Source organism: Cryptomeria japonica, chromosome 3, assembly GCF_030272615.1.
Source record: "Cryptomeria japonica chromosome 3, Sugi_1.0, whole genome shotgun sequence".
Lineage (NCBI taxonomy): Eukaryota > Viridiplantae > Streptophyta > Pinopsida > Cupressales > Cupressaceae > Cryptomeria > Cryptomeria japonica.
Window position 1 is genome coordinate 162,542,736 of NC_081407.1, and position 16,526 is coordinate 162,559,261.

At 32.3% G+C, this 16,526-nt stretch overlaps 1 protein-coding gene across 3 annotated transcripts in view; it reads right to left on the minus strand.

Annotated features, from left to right (window-relative positions):
- Window positions 1-5,348: 5,348 nt before the first annotated feature.
- Window positions 5,349-16,526, minus strand: part of LOC131031017 (uncharacterized) — a 176,302-nt gene continuing 165,124 nt past the window's right edge. For 2 of the 3 annotated variants that reach the window (XM_057962019.2, XM_057962020.2), the window contains exon 17: window positions 5,349-6,152. In XM_057962019.2, the coding sequence (XP_057818002.1) occupies window positions 5,514-6,152 (639 nt within the window). In that variant the 3' untranslated portion in view covers window positions 5,349-5,513. Of the gene's footprint in view, window positions 6,153-6,727; window positions 6,813-16,526 lie in introns of all 3 variants that reach the window. The other variant, XR_009102962.2, reaches the window with a different exon arrangement.

A 16,526-nucleotide genomic window follows, 5' to 3' on the forward strand; every position in this document is an offset into this window, starting at 1 on the left:
TGCCTTGGGAAGAACATTGTTGTTCCAACAGAAATTGTAGGCTCTTTGTGAATAGGATTGAACAGACATTTGATGAATTGCCTTATACCCTTCCTTGGTAGAGTACTTTCCATTAGTCGCAGGGCACCATATCAATTTGTCCAAACCATTAGAGATAAAGATAATGCGGTTCTTGAGAATCAAAGAAAAATATACCTTTTGACTCGGGGAGATTGGGAGTAGAGTTGGCTTCTTCCAAATCACACGATTTGAAGGCTTCTCAAGATCATCTATGTAATCATAAAGGTGAGAACCCCAATGAGCAGTAAATATAGGGATCACAGCTACTAGGGACTCCTCAAGATTAAGAGGGGGGAGACCACTCCATGAATCATGCCAAAAGTTGACTTCTTTGCCACTATGTACTTGCCACGATAAGCATTTAGTAATCACATTCCTAGAGTCCATCATGAAGTTCCGAACTGCAGACCCTGATGGAGGATCAAGGATAGTAAATATACGTGAAGGGGTAGGAGTATCTAAATACTTTGCTTGCATAATTTGACACCACAAAGCATGTGGTTTTTCATACATATTCCAAACTAGCTTTCCCCCAAAGGCATTATTCCTTTTTGAAAGATCGCGCAGACACACCCCGCCGTAGTTTTTCTTGGAGTCATTTTGTTGAGAGACATAAGCGGGATCTTTTTATCTTCTGAAAGATTACCTTTCCAAATAAAATTTCAAATAATTTTCTCGATATGAGACACAATAGATTTCGGGGCTTGAAGGACTGAAATGTAGTAGTTTGGAATTGTAGCCAAAACACTTTTGACAAGAAGGATTCTACCTGACAGAGATAACCATCTAGCTTTCCACACATAAATTTTTCTTTTTAATCTGTCAATCACAAAATTCCAAAAAGAAGGTTTCCCTATTCCCATGAAGAAAGGGATACCCAAGTACGATGATGGAAGAGAATCCACTGGAAAGCCCAATGTCTGGATAATGTTGTTAGACACCATTTCAGAAGTATTGAATATGAATAGTTTAGATTTATGCGAAGTGATTTTCTATCCAAATCCAAAAGTATATATGTCCAATATTTTCTTAATATGCCTTGCTTATTGTATATTGGAAAAACCAAATAAAAGTGTATCATCTACAAATAAAGTGTGTGTGATAGAAATTGAGGTATTAGGGATGCATACCGCCTTCCAAAAACCCAAACTCAACTGCTTATTGGCCAATCTGCTAAAAGCTTCTACCATGATAATGAAAAGAAAAGGTGATAGTGGGTCATCTTGTCGAACCCCTTGGGTGGCTTGAAAAAAACCAGAAGGATTACCATTAACAATAATTGAAAAATGTGCTCCATAGAGGCAATTTTTGATCCATTTGCACCACTTATCTGAAAAGCCAAACTTTTTAAGCACTCTCAAAAGAAAGGACCAACATACTTTATCATATGCTTTCAACATGTCTAATTTAGCTATAAAAGCAGGGGACTGTGAAGAGTTAATTGAGTGCAAAACTTCATGGGCCACAAGCAAGGCATAAGAGATATTACTTTAGGTATCAAGGATTTTAACCGGAGATAGATAGCTTTTGTGAAAATCTTGTACATTGAATTACACAAAGAGATAGGCCTAAAATCTGCAAAAGATTGAGGGTTATTGGATTTGGGGATAAGAGCAAGATGGGTTAAATTGAAGTTCTTGAGAATAAAAGCTTTTTGTCTTGACTCCTCCAAAGCCATTAAGAGATCAAAGCCTAAAACGTCCCAACACTTTTGAAAGAATAGTATGGTGAAACCATCAGGGCCTGGAGACTTATCAGGAGCCATTGAAACTACCGCCTCTTGTAATTCAGCAAGAGAGAAAGGTTGCATCAGATAATCATTATCACGTTGTGAAATCAGACAAGGAATGGAGTCTAACAATATGTCGACAGTGGACTCCTCAGGAACAAAAGGAGGGGAGGGAGCAAGAAGATTTTTATAGAAGAGTTCACCCTCTTCCCTAATTTCTTGTTCATTAGTTAATTTTCCCCCGAAGAAGAGACATTTATAGAAAAGATAGTAGATGTAGCTTGCTTAATCTTTGCAGATGCCTAGAAGAATTTAATATTTTTATCTCCTTCTTTTAGCCATAATTCCCTTGATTTTTGTCTCCAATATTCCTCCTCTCTAGAGCACAATTCTTCCCAGTAGCTTTGTAAATGCTTCTGCTTTGATAAATTTTTTGGATTAATCCCAATAGAAAAGATAAGGTCATTGACGTCCTTTAATTCCTTCTCTACCTTTGTTTTTTCTGCAAAGATATTTTTGAATACTTCCCTATTCCAAACTTTGATATTTGCTTGTACAAATTGTATTTTCATATAAAGTTGAAACATTTTGTTCCCTCTGCAGAAGGGGGCACTCACCTACCATTGAAAAAGCAAAGCATGAAAATGTGGGTGCCGAAACCACATTCTTTCAAACTTAAAAGAAGATCTATGATGAGTAACTTTATGTTTATCTAGGCATAATTCGATAGGAAAATGGTCAGACCCGGAGAATGATAGAATTTTAGAGCTGAAAGTATATTTATGAAGGATCCATTCATATGAAGTGAAAAACATGTCCAATCTACTTGCAATTTAAAGGGAAGTTCTCCGATTTGTCCATGTAAATTGACCATTAGAAGGTGAAATGTCAGAAAGGGCGTTATCAGACATGAAAGATCTAAAGTCTGCAATCACCTTAGACGTTGTAGGATTGCCTCCCTATTTCTCATCATGAGACAAGATGGCATTAAAATCACCTCCTAAGATGATTTTCTGAACTCCCTGTTGTTGGATCTGACAAGTTATAGTATTCCAAAGAGCATGTTTCTCTTGAAGAGTTGTTGGGCCATAGATATTAAAGAGAACAAAGGATAAATCAAAATTTTCAATAAGAATAAGATGCCAATTTGTCCTTTGGCTCAAAATGTTTGCTTTGATTGTCCTGGTATTTCACAAGTTCAAAATATCACCGAAAGCCCCTACTCCAGGAATATGTATGAAATCCCATAAAGTCCATTTTTTAAAAATCTTTTGAGAGGCTTCATCTGAAAGTTTTGTTTATATTGTTTTTTAATCTAAATTTTGTCAAGTATATATTTAGAAGACAATAATCTAAATTATTACTTACAAAAGATAAAATATTAAGACAATTCATATATTGTAAAAATGGACATAAAATAATTGTATTAAAATGACAACAAATAATATAATGAAATAACAAAATATAGTAAAATGAAAAATATCTTACAAAATATAATTAAATAAAAAAAAAATCAAAGACAAGTTTCTTTACAATAGAATTACAACTATTATTAATATTTATGTTTTTTAAACTAAATCTTGTCAATTTTATATTAAGAAGATAATAATTTAAATTATTATTTATAAAGAATAAAATAGTAAAACAATTCAAATATTGTAAAGATGAACATAAAATAAGATAATTGTATATATATATATATATATATATATATATACTACATTGTAAATATTTGTAGATTGTTTTTTATTTGTTTTAACATAATAATGTGTAGACATTTGTATAATAATTTTAAACTAAAAATTACTATTTTTTATATTTTATTATAATAATTAAATTAAATTTAAATAACACTAACTCTAACCCTAATTGAACCCTAATACTAACCCTAACCTAAGCTTTATCTTATAATGAACACTTTATTTTAATGAAATCTTAACCCTAGTCTTATCTTGACCCTAACTACAATTAAAAGATGGTACATATTATTTAATTTTGGTATATATATTTAATATTTACATTAGATTGAGAATTGTAATTCAATTCATAAAAGATGGTACTCTATGTATATAAAAATACAAACTAATTATAATTATTTAAAAAATAGATTATTTCTTCTATATGATTTCCATTACATATTTATGCATTTGATATTTAAAAAGTCCTGTGGGACAAAATTCCAGAAAAGTATTTAATGTGAAGTGGCAGGGTCCTACAAGGGACGAGTTTAAGTTATTCATTTGCTGACTTGACTCGAAGTTGACAGGCTTCATGACAAAATGGACATGAAATCACATCAACTTTAGGAGGTTTTCTGAATTTACTTCATATTCATGAACAAACAGTTAACATTATTTTTCATACCTTAAATTAATAAATTCTTTACTACCAACAAATTTTTGATATACATACATGAGAGAAGCTTAATGTATTATTAGTGATCCAACATTTTTCGATCAAATAAGAGGAATCCAAAAGCCTGTTCATCATTTTCAATAGAGCACCTCGAATGGGCTTGACAAAGAAGTGTGATAAAATTTGTTTAATTACACTCGTTGATGCAAGTAAGAGGATTTCATACAAATTTACCTGTACCCCCATACAAATATGGTAGAGAAAACAAACCATATCTCCAGATATATTGCTATATATATAACAATATATGCCAATAATGTTAGCATTATGATGCAGCTACTCATATTTAGAAGAAGAATACGAAGATTTATGACGATTTCTATCCAACTATAGGGTATGAGAACAAGTGCATATCTATCACCAAACCTATCCACATACAAGTACCATTTAGTGTTTATCACCTGCATCCTATCTGAATTTCAGGTAAGCAACTCCACTACATCAATCCCTTCTTGTATATTCATTCATGAACACACGTGTGGGTGTGTTTGTGTGCAGATACGTGTGTGTGTGGAGAGAGAGAGAGAGAGAGAGCCCCTGAATGTTTCATAATGCTGATAATTTGCATATGGTCCTAGAACACTAGCATGACCGATGTAATTCATATGGTCTCAAAACCTTAGTTAACAAAACCATTCACTCATGCCACAACCCTTTGTTCAAGAAAGATTTCTAACTAATCCAAAATTTAACATAATATTCGATATCTTATAATGTTAAACTTCACTTTGTAGGCATAGAAGTATTGCTTATGTTAGTGACATAATTTTTCTTTTTTCCAAGAGGGGTAAAAAATTATTAAACACAAAAGAGGGTTATATTGAAAGGGAATCCGCACCCCTACCATTCTGATGGCTGAAGATTATGACCAAGTAAATGCTCTAAAAGTTTAACTAAGGAATGACAGCTAAAAATAAAAAATGTGAAACTTCCGTGTTTATGTGCATTTCAAGCTGCAAAATATTTTCTGTGACCACGCAAAGTTTTGCATCAACTCACAGCATTTTAGCTAGCCAATACTTGCAAGACAGGCAAGTTTTTGGTGCAAAATTGTTATCTATGCTTCATATAACAAATCTTAGGACAAAACTAGATCAACAGACATCTCAAGAACACCAACCCAAAAATGGAGCATATAGACTCATTTTGTAAGGCTCTGCATAAATTTCACACAATTTATAAGGCTTCTTACATGTACGAATATAATACATTTTCACAGCATTAAGCTAAAACCAATTCCAAGAAAAGATAAGCTTGACAGTAATGAAATGTATTTACATGTATTCACGCTCAATTTACAAGGTTGCATCTATTGCCCTGCATTAACGTAATGGCATGCATCTATCTTTTCCAGCAGTTTTCGTGCCAGTAAATAATCAGAAGTCAAACCATAATTTTGACCTGCATATTGAACCCAAATATATTCCTGGGGTGACTCTGGGAGAAGTCGAGCAATCTCTGGCAACCCTGTACAAGGAGGACTTGGTACCTCTCTGCCATCTCCTGAGTAAACAATGTCAGCTAGAAGTAGCCAAACAAGATCTTGATCAATGCTTGATAGACCAAGCAAGGCATCTATAGCAGCTTTCTCCAATGTTCGACTACCACAAGAAAAACCCACAGCCAACCCAGCCACTTGTTTGAATATTGCCTCCAGAGCACAAGCACTTTTCTTGTCACTTGCAATGGCTGCAATCATTAAAAAAAATGCTTCTTGCACCTTAAGCAAGGTTCCTTCTGCCATGTCTGCCTGGTCAATAAGATTGCTACCCTTTCTAAAAGGAAGCAGCATAGATTTTTCGGTCTGAAATGAAGCCTTACTCAGGCATGCACCCTTAGATAACAATCTAAAAAATTGGGAGCTATCAGTTTTCAAGCGGCGGATGAAAAAATTACCTCCACATACATGAATTACATTGGCTATTACATCCAAACATCGAATGACAACCTGTTGCACAACACAAGAAATGCTATTCAGAAACCTCACTAAGATGAGCTTAGTGACAAAACTGTCACACATAAAATCTCAAATAAGAGTAATTTAATAAGGTTTGATGTTATTCAACACAATGAAAGAACATAAACATGCCAATTTCCCTATACTAATTCTTTGATATTGTCAGATTTAAAATTTCACATCCAACTTATTGTCAATCATTTGATCAGCTAGACAGTTTTTTCAAATACCGTTCAATAGGTTTAGAAGACATCAATGCTAGCCCTGTACTTTCAAAGTTTCACATTAAAAAAATTAACGCTGACTATGAGGTAAAAATATATAAGGATTTATCGACTGTTATATAACAAACATTTGAAACAGAGAATGAAATTTTAAACCATAATAGCATCTCAAATGCAAAAAAAAAAAAAATGTTCACAAAGATATTGGCTGAAAATAAACATTGACAAATTGTAAATCCCATGCAGCCAATTGTAGTTGAAGACTAAAAAGGTCATCTTTGACTTTGAATCCCAATAACTATTGCAAAAATAAAAAGTGATCATAGGTTTATAACTTTTTACTCGATCATTCTATTCTTCAATATATACATGGTTAAAACTGTTCACCATGCAAGGTTCATATCTCCATTTTGTAATTAACTAGCACCTGCACCAAAAGGAGGTGCAATAGTTACGCCAATAGTAAGATTTACATTAAATAATATATTGAAGGTGCCAATTTAAGAAATTGCAATAATAGTTCATAGTATGTCATAGTAAACATAAATCAACAATTGAGATGCCTCTCATAAGTCCTCTAGGATTCTTCATTGTACACCATAGCTTTTTTAGAAAATAAGGAAACAAATAACTTAAGAAATAAATTACACTGAATAGATTCGATCTTGATCATTGGTATGTCTTCCTTGTTAGATTTAGTGTTAAGGCGAGAGTTAAAACTAAAATTAAGATTAGAGTTAGCATTTGATTAGAGGATTAAGTTCAAGGATATGGTTAGAAATTGAACCCAAGGTGAGTGTTAGGCTTAAGGTTAGGGTCAGGATTATGACCATAGTTAGGATTGTACATAGAACTATAACCTTAATTACACCCTAACCTTAATATAACACACATTAATTCTAACCATAATAATAACCCTAACTCTCATACTAATTGGACCCTAACCCTAACACTATCTCTAATCCTAGTTTAAATCACACCAACTCCAATAATAATTGAAACCTAATGCTAACCCTAACCCTAATTCAACTATAGTTCTAACCCTAACCTAAGCTTTATCTTAGAGTAGAAACCTTAACTTACGAATCAATTCAGTCATGATGTCATCTTATGTGGAAATGAGACTGGAAAGTGTCGATGAGGATCCCCTATAACCTACAACTATCCTTAGCAAAATGGTGAGAAGCCCCTTTGGGTTTGAATTATTTAGCTCAGGGATAAGAGCTAAGGAATATTAATTCTAATACCCCTAGCTTAACACGCATCTTCTTGCACACCTCAATTACCTTCCAAACATCTAAACTTACAATAGAATTACAACTATTATTAATATATATTGTTTTTTAAACATGTTAGAATATTTAAACTTTACTTGGCTTAGGTTTATTTGTATTTAGTTTAGGATATTCTTTTGGAATTTCTACATGTAATTTGTCCTCTAGTACATGTGTGAGGACAAGTAATTTCTTTTATTTTCCTTTATTAAGGAATATTAGATTTCCTCCATAAGAGGATGTGGACACATGGCACACACATTTTATGAATGGTGGCATTCATAGATTTGGGAGTTACTTTGTAACTTCTCTCCTCATCTCTATTTAAGAGATGTCTCCTCTCTCATTTCTTCTTAATGATATTATTGTAAAGAGCTTCTCTCTCTCTCTCTCTCTCTCTCTCTCTCTCTCTCTCATTTTAGGCATTGTCTCATTCAAAATATCACAAGGGGTTTTTCTTTGTTTTTCCCTTTTCAAAAGTTCTTGTGCCTCCTTCACATTTGGGTGATTGCTCCAAGGTTTCTGCATTTCTCTTGGTAACATTTACTTCATCAATAAACTTACTTGGATTTTGTTTTTATTTCCTTGCTCTTATCTTTCCTTTCATGGTATCAGAGCAGGTTTCTAATCCTTGTTTTAAGTTGACATTGATGAAGGTTACCATTTTGTGGAGTTCACCTTCTTGGAGGCATTCTTGAGAGGAGAAGAAGTTCTTTCTCTAATATTTTCTACTGTGCAGGTTTCTTATTTCAGATTTTAATTTTATTTTTTTTCAAACTGGTTAACAAGTTTGCCTATAGGTTTAATCTTCTATTCTAGTTTTTTTATTAAAAAAAAAAGAAAAGCTTTGGAAGGCTTGCCGCCAAAGTTTCTGTTTTTTTTTATTGTAAATAGTTTGGAAGGTTTACCGTCAAACTCAGCCTCCTTAATCTGTTTGGTCGGCTTGCCGCCAAATCTGATTTATTATTAAATTGCATCCTCTATTTGTTTGCAAGTTCTAACATTTCATTTACTTGCAAGTTTTTTTAATAAAAATCATTTTTATATTGATACTTCATTGAATCTTTGTGTATTTACAAAAAAATATCAGAGTCTAACATTTTCTACAGGTTATAACTTATAAAAGACATAAATCTTTGTGTTTGCAGCTCTAAATTATATACCATTCAGATTTAACATATTTCTTTAGATAACTATCTGCCTATGTTTAAACATTTAACATTATGTCAGACTTTGTTTTGTTTACCTGTTCTTTGTCTGTGTAGTGTGGGGTTGCTGGTTGTTATTTCACAAACTTTTTATTCACCATTTCCAGTTTTCTCTATCGTTTGTTTCATATTTATTTATTTCAATTTGTAACGTATTCATTATTTTTTATTCTCAGTATCGTTATTGTTGTTTTCTTCTGTGTTGTACATTTTCTTTCTGTCCCCTGCGGTTGGTAAGGCTAAAGAATTTAGTTTATATCTTATCCTTATCATGTAACGTCTCTGCAGCTTCTATATCGCTCTCGGAGTTTGCAAGTTATGATTAAACATTTCATTCTGTTCTAATTATATAATTCTTCTGCTCTTGAAGCGCCTGTGCAAACCATCATTCTCACCCTGCGTTACGACTCATTGTGACTTCAACGCTTTAAGTTCTTGATCATTTTGTATTGGTTCTTATTTTCATTTTATGCTGCTTGATTTAAAATCTTATCATTCAAACATAAGTTTAAAAACTTCATTCAAAATAAAGTTATAAAATATCGTTGCCTTTATTTAACATAAAAAGTTTCATTCTTATATCTTTAACGTATTTAAAAGTTTTTAAGTTTATAAACTTTTAGCTTTTAATATCTAAGAAAAGTTTAAAAGTTTATATTAGAAAGTTTAAAAAGTTAACTAGAGTTTTTAATATATAAAGATTTTTTTAAATAAAGTTTTTCATATAAATAGTATTTAATTTATTATTATTAAAAAAAATATTTTTTAATATAAAATTTATTTAAATAAAATAAAAGTTTTAAAATTTAAATTTATTTTTTTCAAAACAATATTTTTGATAAAAAATTAATAATTGAAATTTAGTTCTATTTTCATCAAAGAGGTTATTTTTTTGTCTTTTAATCAAAAGGGGGTAATTTTTTTTTACTAACCATTATTTATTCACAATTATTTTGTTATTATGTCTACTTTAATTCCAGAAATTAAATTAAATAGTTCCAATTATCATTCATGGAAAACACATATCTCATTTATTTTTCGTTTCAAACACCTTTTGGATGTTGCTACTGATAAAACCTTTGAGCCCGCTACAACTGCTCCTCAAGCCGACCAAAATAGATTTAAGGCTCAAAATGAGCAAGCACTTGGTTTAATTGGTATTTCAATGGTTCCTGATTTGTATGTTTTAATTAGAAATTGTACAAAAGCGTATGAAGCTTGGGAAATTTTAAAAACAACTTATGATAGTTCAAATAAATCCCGAAAAATTCAGCTTCAAGATCAACTTGAAGATCTCAGATATACAGATTTTAAAACCATGGATGAATTCTTATTAAAGTTTGATTCTGTTAATAGTCAATTAACTAGTTTAGGAGTTACTCTAGCTGATTTACGCTTAATTCATCTTATTCTTAAAAAATGTCTTCCTCGTCAATTTCAACAATTTATTACGAATATTCATGCTCAACTTGCTATTCCTAGCTTAGCTACTCAATTAACTTATGATATTTTTCGTAATTTATTACATCAAGAGGAAGCTAAATTAATTCAATTTGGTACTCTTAAAAGTAGTGAACATGCTTTTAAGTCTAAAAATCAAAATCATAACAATAATTTTAGATCCAATAATCATAATCATAATAATAATCATAAATCTTCTAATTATCAATCTCATTTTAAATCCTATCATAACAATTCTCATAATAATAATCATAATAATACGTACAATAATCAAAGGAATAATTCTCAAACAAGACCCCATTGCACATATTGTGGGAAAGATGGACATATTACTAATAATTGTTTTAAGAAGCAAAATGGTAAAAAACCCATGAACCAAAATAATCAAAATAATCAACAACATAAACCTCATTATAAGAAAGGTAATAATAATGGCAATTCATCTCGTCATGCATTTACATGTACTTATAAAGTTTCTCAACCACTTGAGTGGATTATTGATTCTAGTGCATCTCAGCATGTTACTTCTCATAAAGAATGTTTTGAATCTTTGCATCTTGATACTTCTAATATTCCTTTTCAATTAGCTAATAATCATAGTTGCAAAGTTGAAGCTATTGGTGATGTGAATGTTCCTAATGGGAAATTACATGATGTTCTTTATGTTCCTGAATTAAAATCAAATTTGATTTCAGTTCCTAAACTTTGTCAAGATTATAAGATTAACTTTTATAGAGGCATATGCTATATCATTGATCCAAAAACTAATCATGTTATTGCTACTGCTAAAATGGATAGTGATAACTTATTCAAATTCTATGAATTTGCTCCTCCAAAGTATTCTTTACTTACTACTGTTGATTTTACTATATGGCATGAAAGACTTGGCCATCTCAATTCTGATTATATTTCATTGATGCAAAAAGCAAATATGGTTGATGGATTGCCTAGTATTGTTCCTTCTCAAATTATTTGCAATGGTTGCATGAGTGGTAAGATGCATAGGGAACCCTTTCCTCATGGTCAATCTTGGAGGCCATATACTAAATTGCATCTAGTTCATAGTGATCTCTTGGGTCCCATGGAGAATCCCTCCATCCAAGGTTCAAGGTATGCACTTACCTTTGTTGATGATTTTTCAAGGAGAACATGGATATATTTCCTTCATAGTAAGGATCAAGTGTTTGATGTGTTTACTGAATTTCATATGTTTGTAGAAAGGCAATCTGGTTCTAAAATTAAGATTCTTCGTACTGACAATGGAAGAGAATATGTCAATAATGCATTTAATGCTTATTTAAAATCTTTTGGAATTAAACATGAGCTTACCGTTCCTTATACACCACAACAAAATGGTGTGGCGGAACAGAAGCATAGGACAATTGTTGAAATGGCTACATGTTTATTGCATGCAAAAATTATGGATTACAAGTTTTGGGATGAAGCTATGGCTTGTGCAACTTATTTAATTAATAGAACACCTACCAAAGCCTTAAAAGATAAAACTCCTGAAGAAGCTTGGTCTGGTAGAAAGCCCAATTTGCAGAATTTAAGAATTTTTTGTTCCATAGCTTATGTTCACAACCTAAGGAGAAAACAAAAAAATTAGATGCTAAATCTTCTCCTTTTATTTTTGCTAGTTATGATGAAAATACTAAAGGTTATAGAGTTTACAATCTTATTACTAACAAGGTAAAAGTTGCAAGAGATGTTTGTATTGCAGAAAAAGGCATTCATGATTGTTCTAAAGTGGAGGATGATGAACTTACTCAAAGCAAAGTTGTGCTTGTGGAAGACCAACCTCCTTCTCTTAACCCTATTCCTAATGCGTCTCTTTCTATTCCTTCTAGTGATAGTGATGATGATAATAATAACTCTACTCCTCGTGACTCTTCTTCTAGTGATGAATCCATTACTTCTAAAAGAAGACCTAAATGGTTTAAATCTTTAATTCAAGATAGTGATGAATACTTAGCTAGAATGGATAAACTTCAAGCTAGAAGAATTAATTATTGTAATTATGCTTTAATGACTACTATTATGAATTATAATGATCCTAAAACATTTGATCAAGCTAAAAATCAACCACATTGGCAAAAAGCAATGAAGGAAGAATATGATACTTTAATTTCTAACCAAACTTGGGATTTAGTTCCCTTGCCTCATGGTAAAAATCTTGTTTCTTGCAAGTGGCTTTATAAAACTAAATTGAATGCTAATAATCAAGTTAGTAAATTTAAAGCTAGATTAGTTGCTACAGGTTTTTCTCAAATTGAAGGCTTAGATTATACTAAAACTTTTGCTCATGTTGCTAAAATGCCTACAATTAAACTTGTGCTTGCTTTAGCTTCTAGAATGAATTCGCCTATTCACCAAATGGATGTTAAAAGTGCTTTTCTTAATGGTGATTTACATGAGGAAATTTATATGTCTCAACCTCCTGGTTTTATTAAAGAAAGTAATGCACACTTTGTAAATTAAAGAAATCAATTTATGGATTAAAGCAATCTCCTAGGGAGTGGTATTCAAAGATTAATGCATTCTTTCTTTCTCAAGGCTTTATAAGAAGTAAAAATGATCCTAACTTGTATATTAAACATAGTGAAGATGATATTATCATTATTATCTTGTATGTAGATGATTTGATTTTTACTTCAAGTTCCAATACTTTGATTTCTGATATTAAGTTTCAACTTAATCAAAAATTTCAAATGACTGATTTAGGTCTTTTACATTATTTCTTAGGAATGCAAATTTGGCAAACCTCTAAAGGAAATATCTTATCTCAAAGTAAATATGTTCAAGATCTCATAGATAAGTTTAACATAAATGATGCTCACCATGTTTCAATTCCTATTGAATCAGGCACTAAGTTAATGCTTGATATGCAAACTCCTCTTGTTGATCCTACTTTGTATAGACAATTAGTTGGAAGTTTGAATTATTTAACTCTTACTAGGCCGGATATTGCTTATAGTGTTTGTTTGGTTTCAAGATTCATCTCTAAACCTCAACAAACACACTTTAAAGTTGCTAAGAGAATTTTAAGATATATTAAAGGAACTATTAATGTAGGTTTGTTTTATGATGCAAATTCTGATTTTACTTTAAAAGGTTTTACTGATTCCGATCTAGGTGGAGATCCCAATGATGAGAAATCTACTTGTGGTTATTGTTTTTTTGTTGGTTCAGGAGCAATTTCTTGGAATAGTAAAAAGCAACAATCTACCTCTCTTGGATCCACTGAAGCTGAGTACAAAAGATGCACTAATGCTTCCAAAGAAGTCTTGTGGCTTAGAAGACTACTTGAAGATTTGGGTCTACCTCAACATGAACCAACTCAATTGTATTGTGACAACCAAAGTGCCATTGCCTTGGCTAAAAATCCAGTTTTTCATGCAAGGACAAAACACATTTCTCTCCAACACCACTTTATTAGAGAACAAATTGAAGACAAACAAGTTTCACTCCCTTATTGCAAGGGGGAAGACCAAGTTGCAAATATTTTGACCAAGCCACTTTGTAAAGAAAAGTTCCAATTTCATTGTAAAAATCTTGGTTTGCAAACCATTGAAGGGTTTGATGTAAACTCCCCAAGTAAAGCTTAAGGGGGGGTGTTAGAATATTTAATCTTTATTTGGCTTAGGTTTATTTGTATTTAGTTTAGGATATTCCTTTGGAATTCCTACATGTAATTTGTCCTCTAGTACATGTGTGAGGACAAATAATTTCTTTTATTTTCCTTTATTAAGGAATATTAGATTTCCTCCATAAGAGGATGTGGACACATGGCACACACATTTTATGAATGGTGGCATTCATAGATTTGGGAGTCACTTTGTAACTCTTCTCCTCATCTCTATTTAAAAGATGTCTCCTCTCTCATTTCTTCTTAATGATATTATTGTAAAGAGCTTCTTGCGCTCTCTCTCTCTCTCACACACACATTTTAGGCATTGTCTCATTCATAATATCACAAGGGGTTTTTCTTTGTTTTTCCCCTTTCAAAAGTTCTTGTGCCTCCTTCACATTTGGGTGATTGCTCCAAGGTTTCTGCATTTCTCTTGGTAACATTTACTTCATCAATAAACTTACTTGGATTTTGTTTTTCTTTCCTTGCTCTAATCTTTCCTTTCAAAACTAAATTTTGTCAAGTTTATATTTAGAAGATAACAATCTAAATTATTACTTATAAAAGATAAAATATTAAGATAATTCATATATTGTAAAGATGAACTTAAAATAATTGTATTAAAATGACAACAAATAATATAATAGAATTACAAAATATAATAAAATGAAAAATATCTTACGAAATATAATTAAATAAAAATAAAAAATCAAAGACAAGTTTCTTTACAATAGAATTACAACTATTATTAATATTTACTTTATTGAAAACTAAATCTTGTAAATTTTATATTAAGAAGATCATCTAAATTATTATTTATTAAAAATAAAATAGTAAGACAGTTCAAATTTTATATTACCTTCCAAAATCAAATTCGCCTAATCTCCAATAGGAGGAGAATCCTCAATAAACAAAGCTGAATAGAATTATGTAGCTCTCCCGTGACATCTCCCGCAAGGATGTTGGCTGAATTCCTTTCGAATTTACTACAGAGGAAATATAACTGCCATGCCTACAAGTGTTAATAGAGTTATGGAAGAAAGTTGTATTTCTATCACCTTCTTGGAGCCAATCAACACGCATCTTTTGCGTCCAAAATATTTCCTCACGAAGCTCCCACTCCTCTAAGTCCTTCACAACCAGAGACACTACTCTCCTAAGATCCTCCATTAAACCATGATCCCAGATTTGGCGGGTGATATCATCCAAACGCACTTTAATTGCCCTTTTAGTAACATGCAAGTTACCAAAGCACTGCCTATTAAACCTTTTAAACATGTATTTCACAAACTGCAATTTCTTAACAAAGGAATACACCATTGTACCTGTTGTGACCATTTCACACATCGCCCCATTAAAATGGGGACCCCCTCTTTTTTGCTTTTGTTTTGCCTGTTCTTCTCTCTACTTTTAGGATTTTGAGTAAGTGAGTGAGTCGTCTGGACTAAGGTTAAGCCTTAGGAGTTGCCTTTTTGATATTTTCAAGCCGAGTCCAGTCTAATTTTGAAAGATTATTAAGCATCCTAGCTGAGATTGCAATTTTGAAATAGCCTGAGTTTGTCAGGAAGTTGAGTATGTCTCAGGATGGGTCCAGTCAAGATTTTGAAGGCAAATTCAAGTTAGGTCTAGGGGTTAGCATTTTAATGATGGAATTATACATTTTGTCTGGGCAAACTCTAACCAAAATTTTGGAAGCAAGGTAACCGATTCCTGGACTTAAAAACGACCTAACCCTGCATGATGAAGTGATTTGAAGACCTAATTTTTGATATTTTGGCTTATAAGGGCAAAATCGCCCCTGTCCCTCTCTCAGGGACCAGGGCGAAAGTGATATTTTATGCATCTTGATTATTGACTTGTTTTAATTGTTTTGTGCAGGGTCGCCAGGGGATATGATCGAACATGAATTGAAGATTTTGAAGATTTTGAAGACTCAAAATGACAAGTTTTTAAAGTTTAAGACCAAATCGCTCCTGTCCTTCACTGAAGGACCAGGGCGAAACGGTTTTCTTAGGTCATTTTGGGCCTTGGTTGATCGAACTGAAGCATCAAGGACGCAATGAAGGATGAAATGAGCATAAAGGAGTATCCAGACTTCGTCGTTGACAACGAAAGATTGAACTTTGGGCCTAACAAGACAAGTTCGCTCCTGTCCCTCACCCAGGGACCAGAGCGATTTTCCTCAAGCACACCTTCTTGGACATTTTTTGGATTTGGACTTTTGTTCATAGCTTGCGAAATGATGGTATCTTCCCCAGAAAGGAAATTTGAGATGAAAATTATGAAGATTTGACCTTGAGGACCAAAATCGCTCCTGTCCCTCACTGAAGGACCGGAGCTTGTTTTTCAAAGTTGCACTGTTCTTGCAGGATCAACACAATTTTATGATTAGAAGAGATCAAGGAGGGCATGTTTTGTCCATTGAATATAATTTGAGTAACCAACTAGCAAGGAAATATGCTAAGATGACAAAAATCGCTCCTGTCCCTCACTGAAGGACCGGAGCTTGAATTCCAAGTTTGCCTTATCCTTGCAAGATTTAAATGATTTCGCGATTTGAGAAGGAC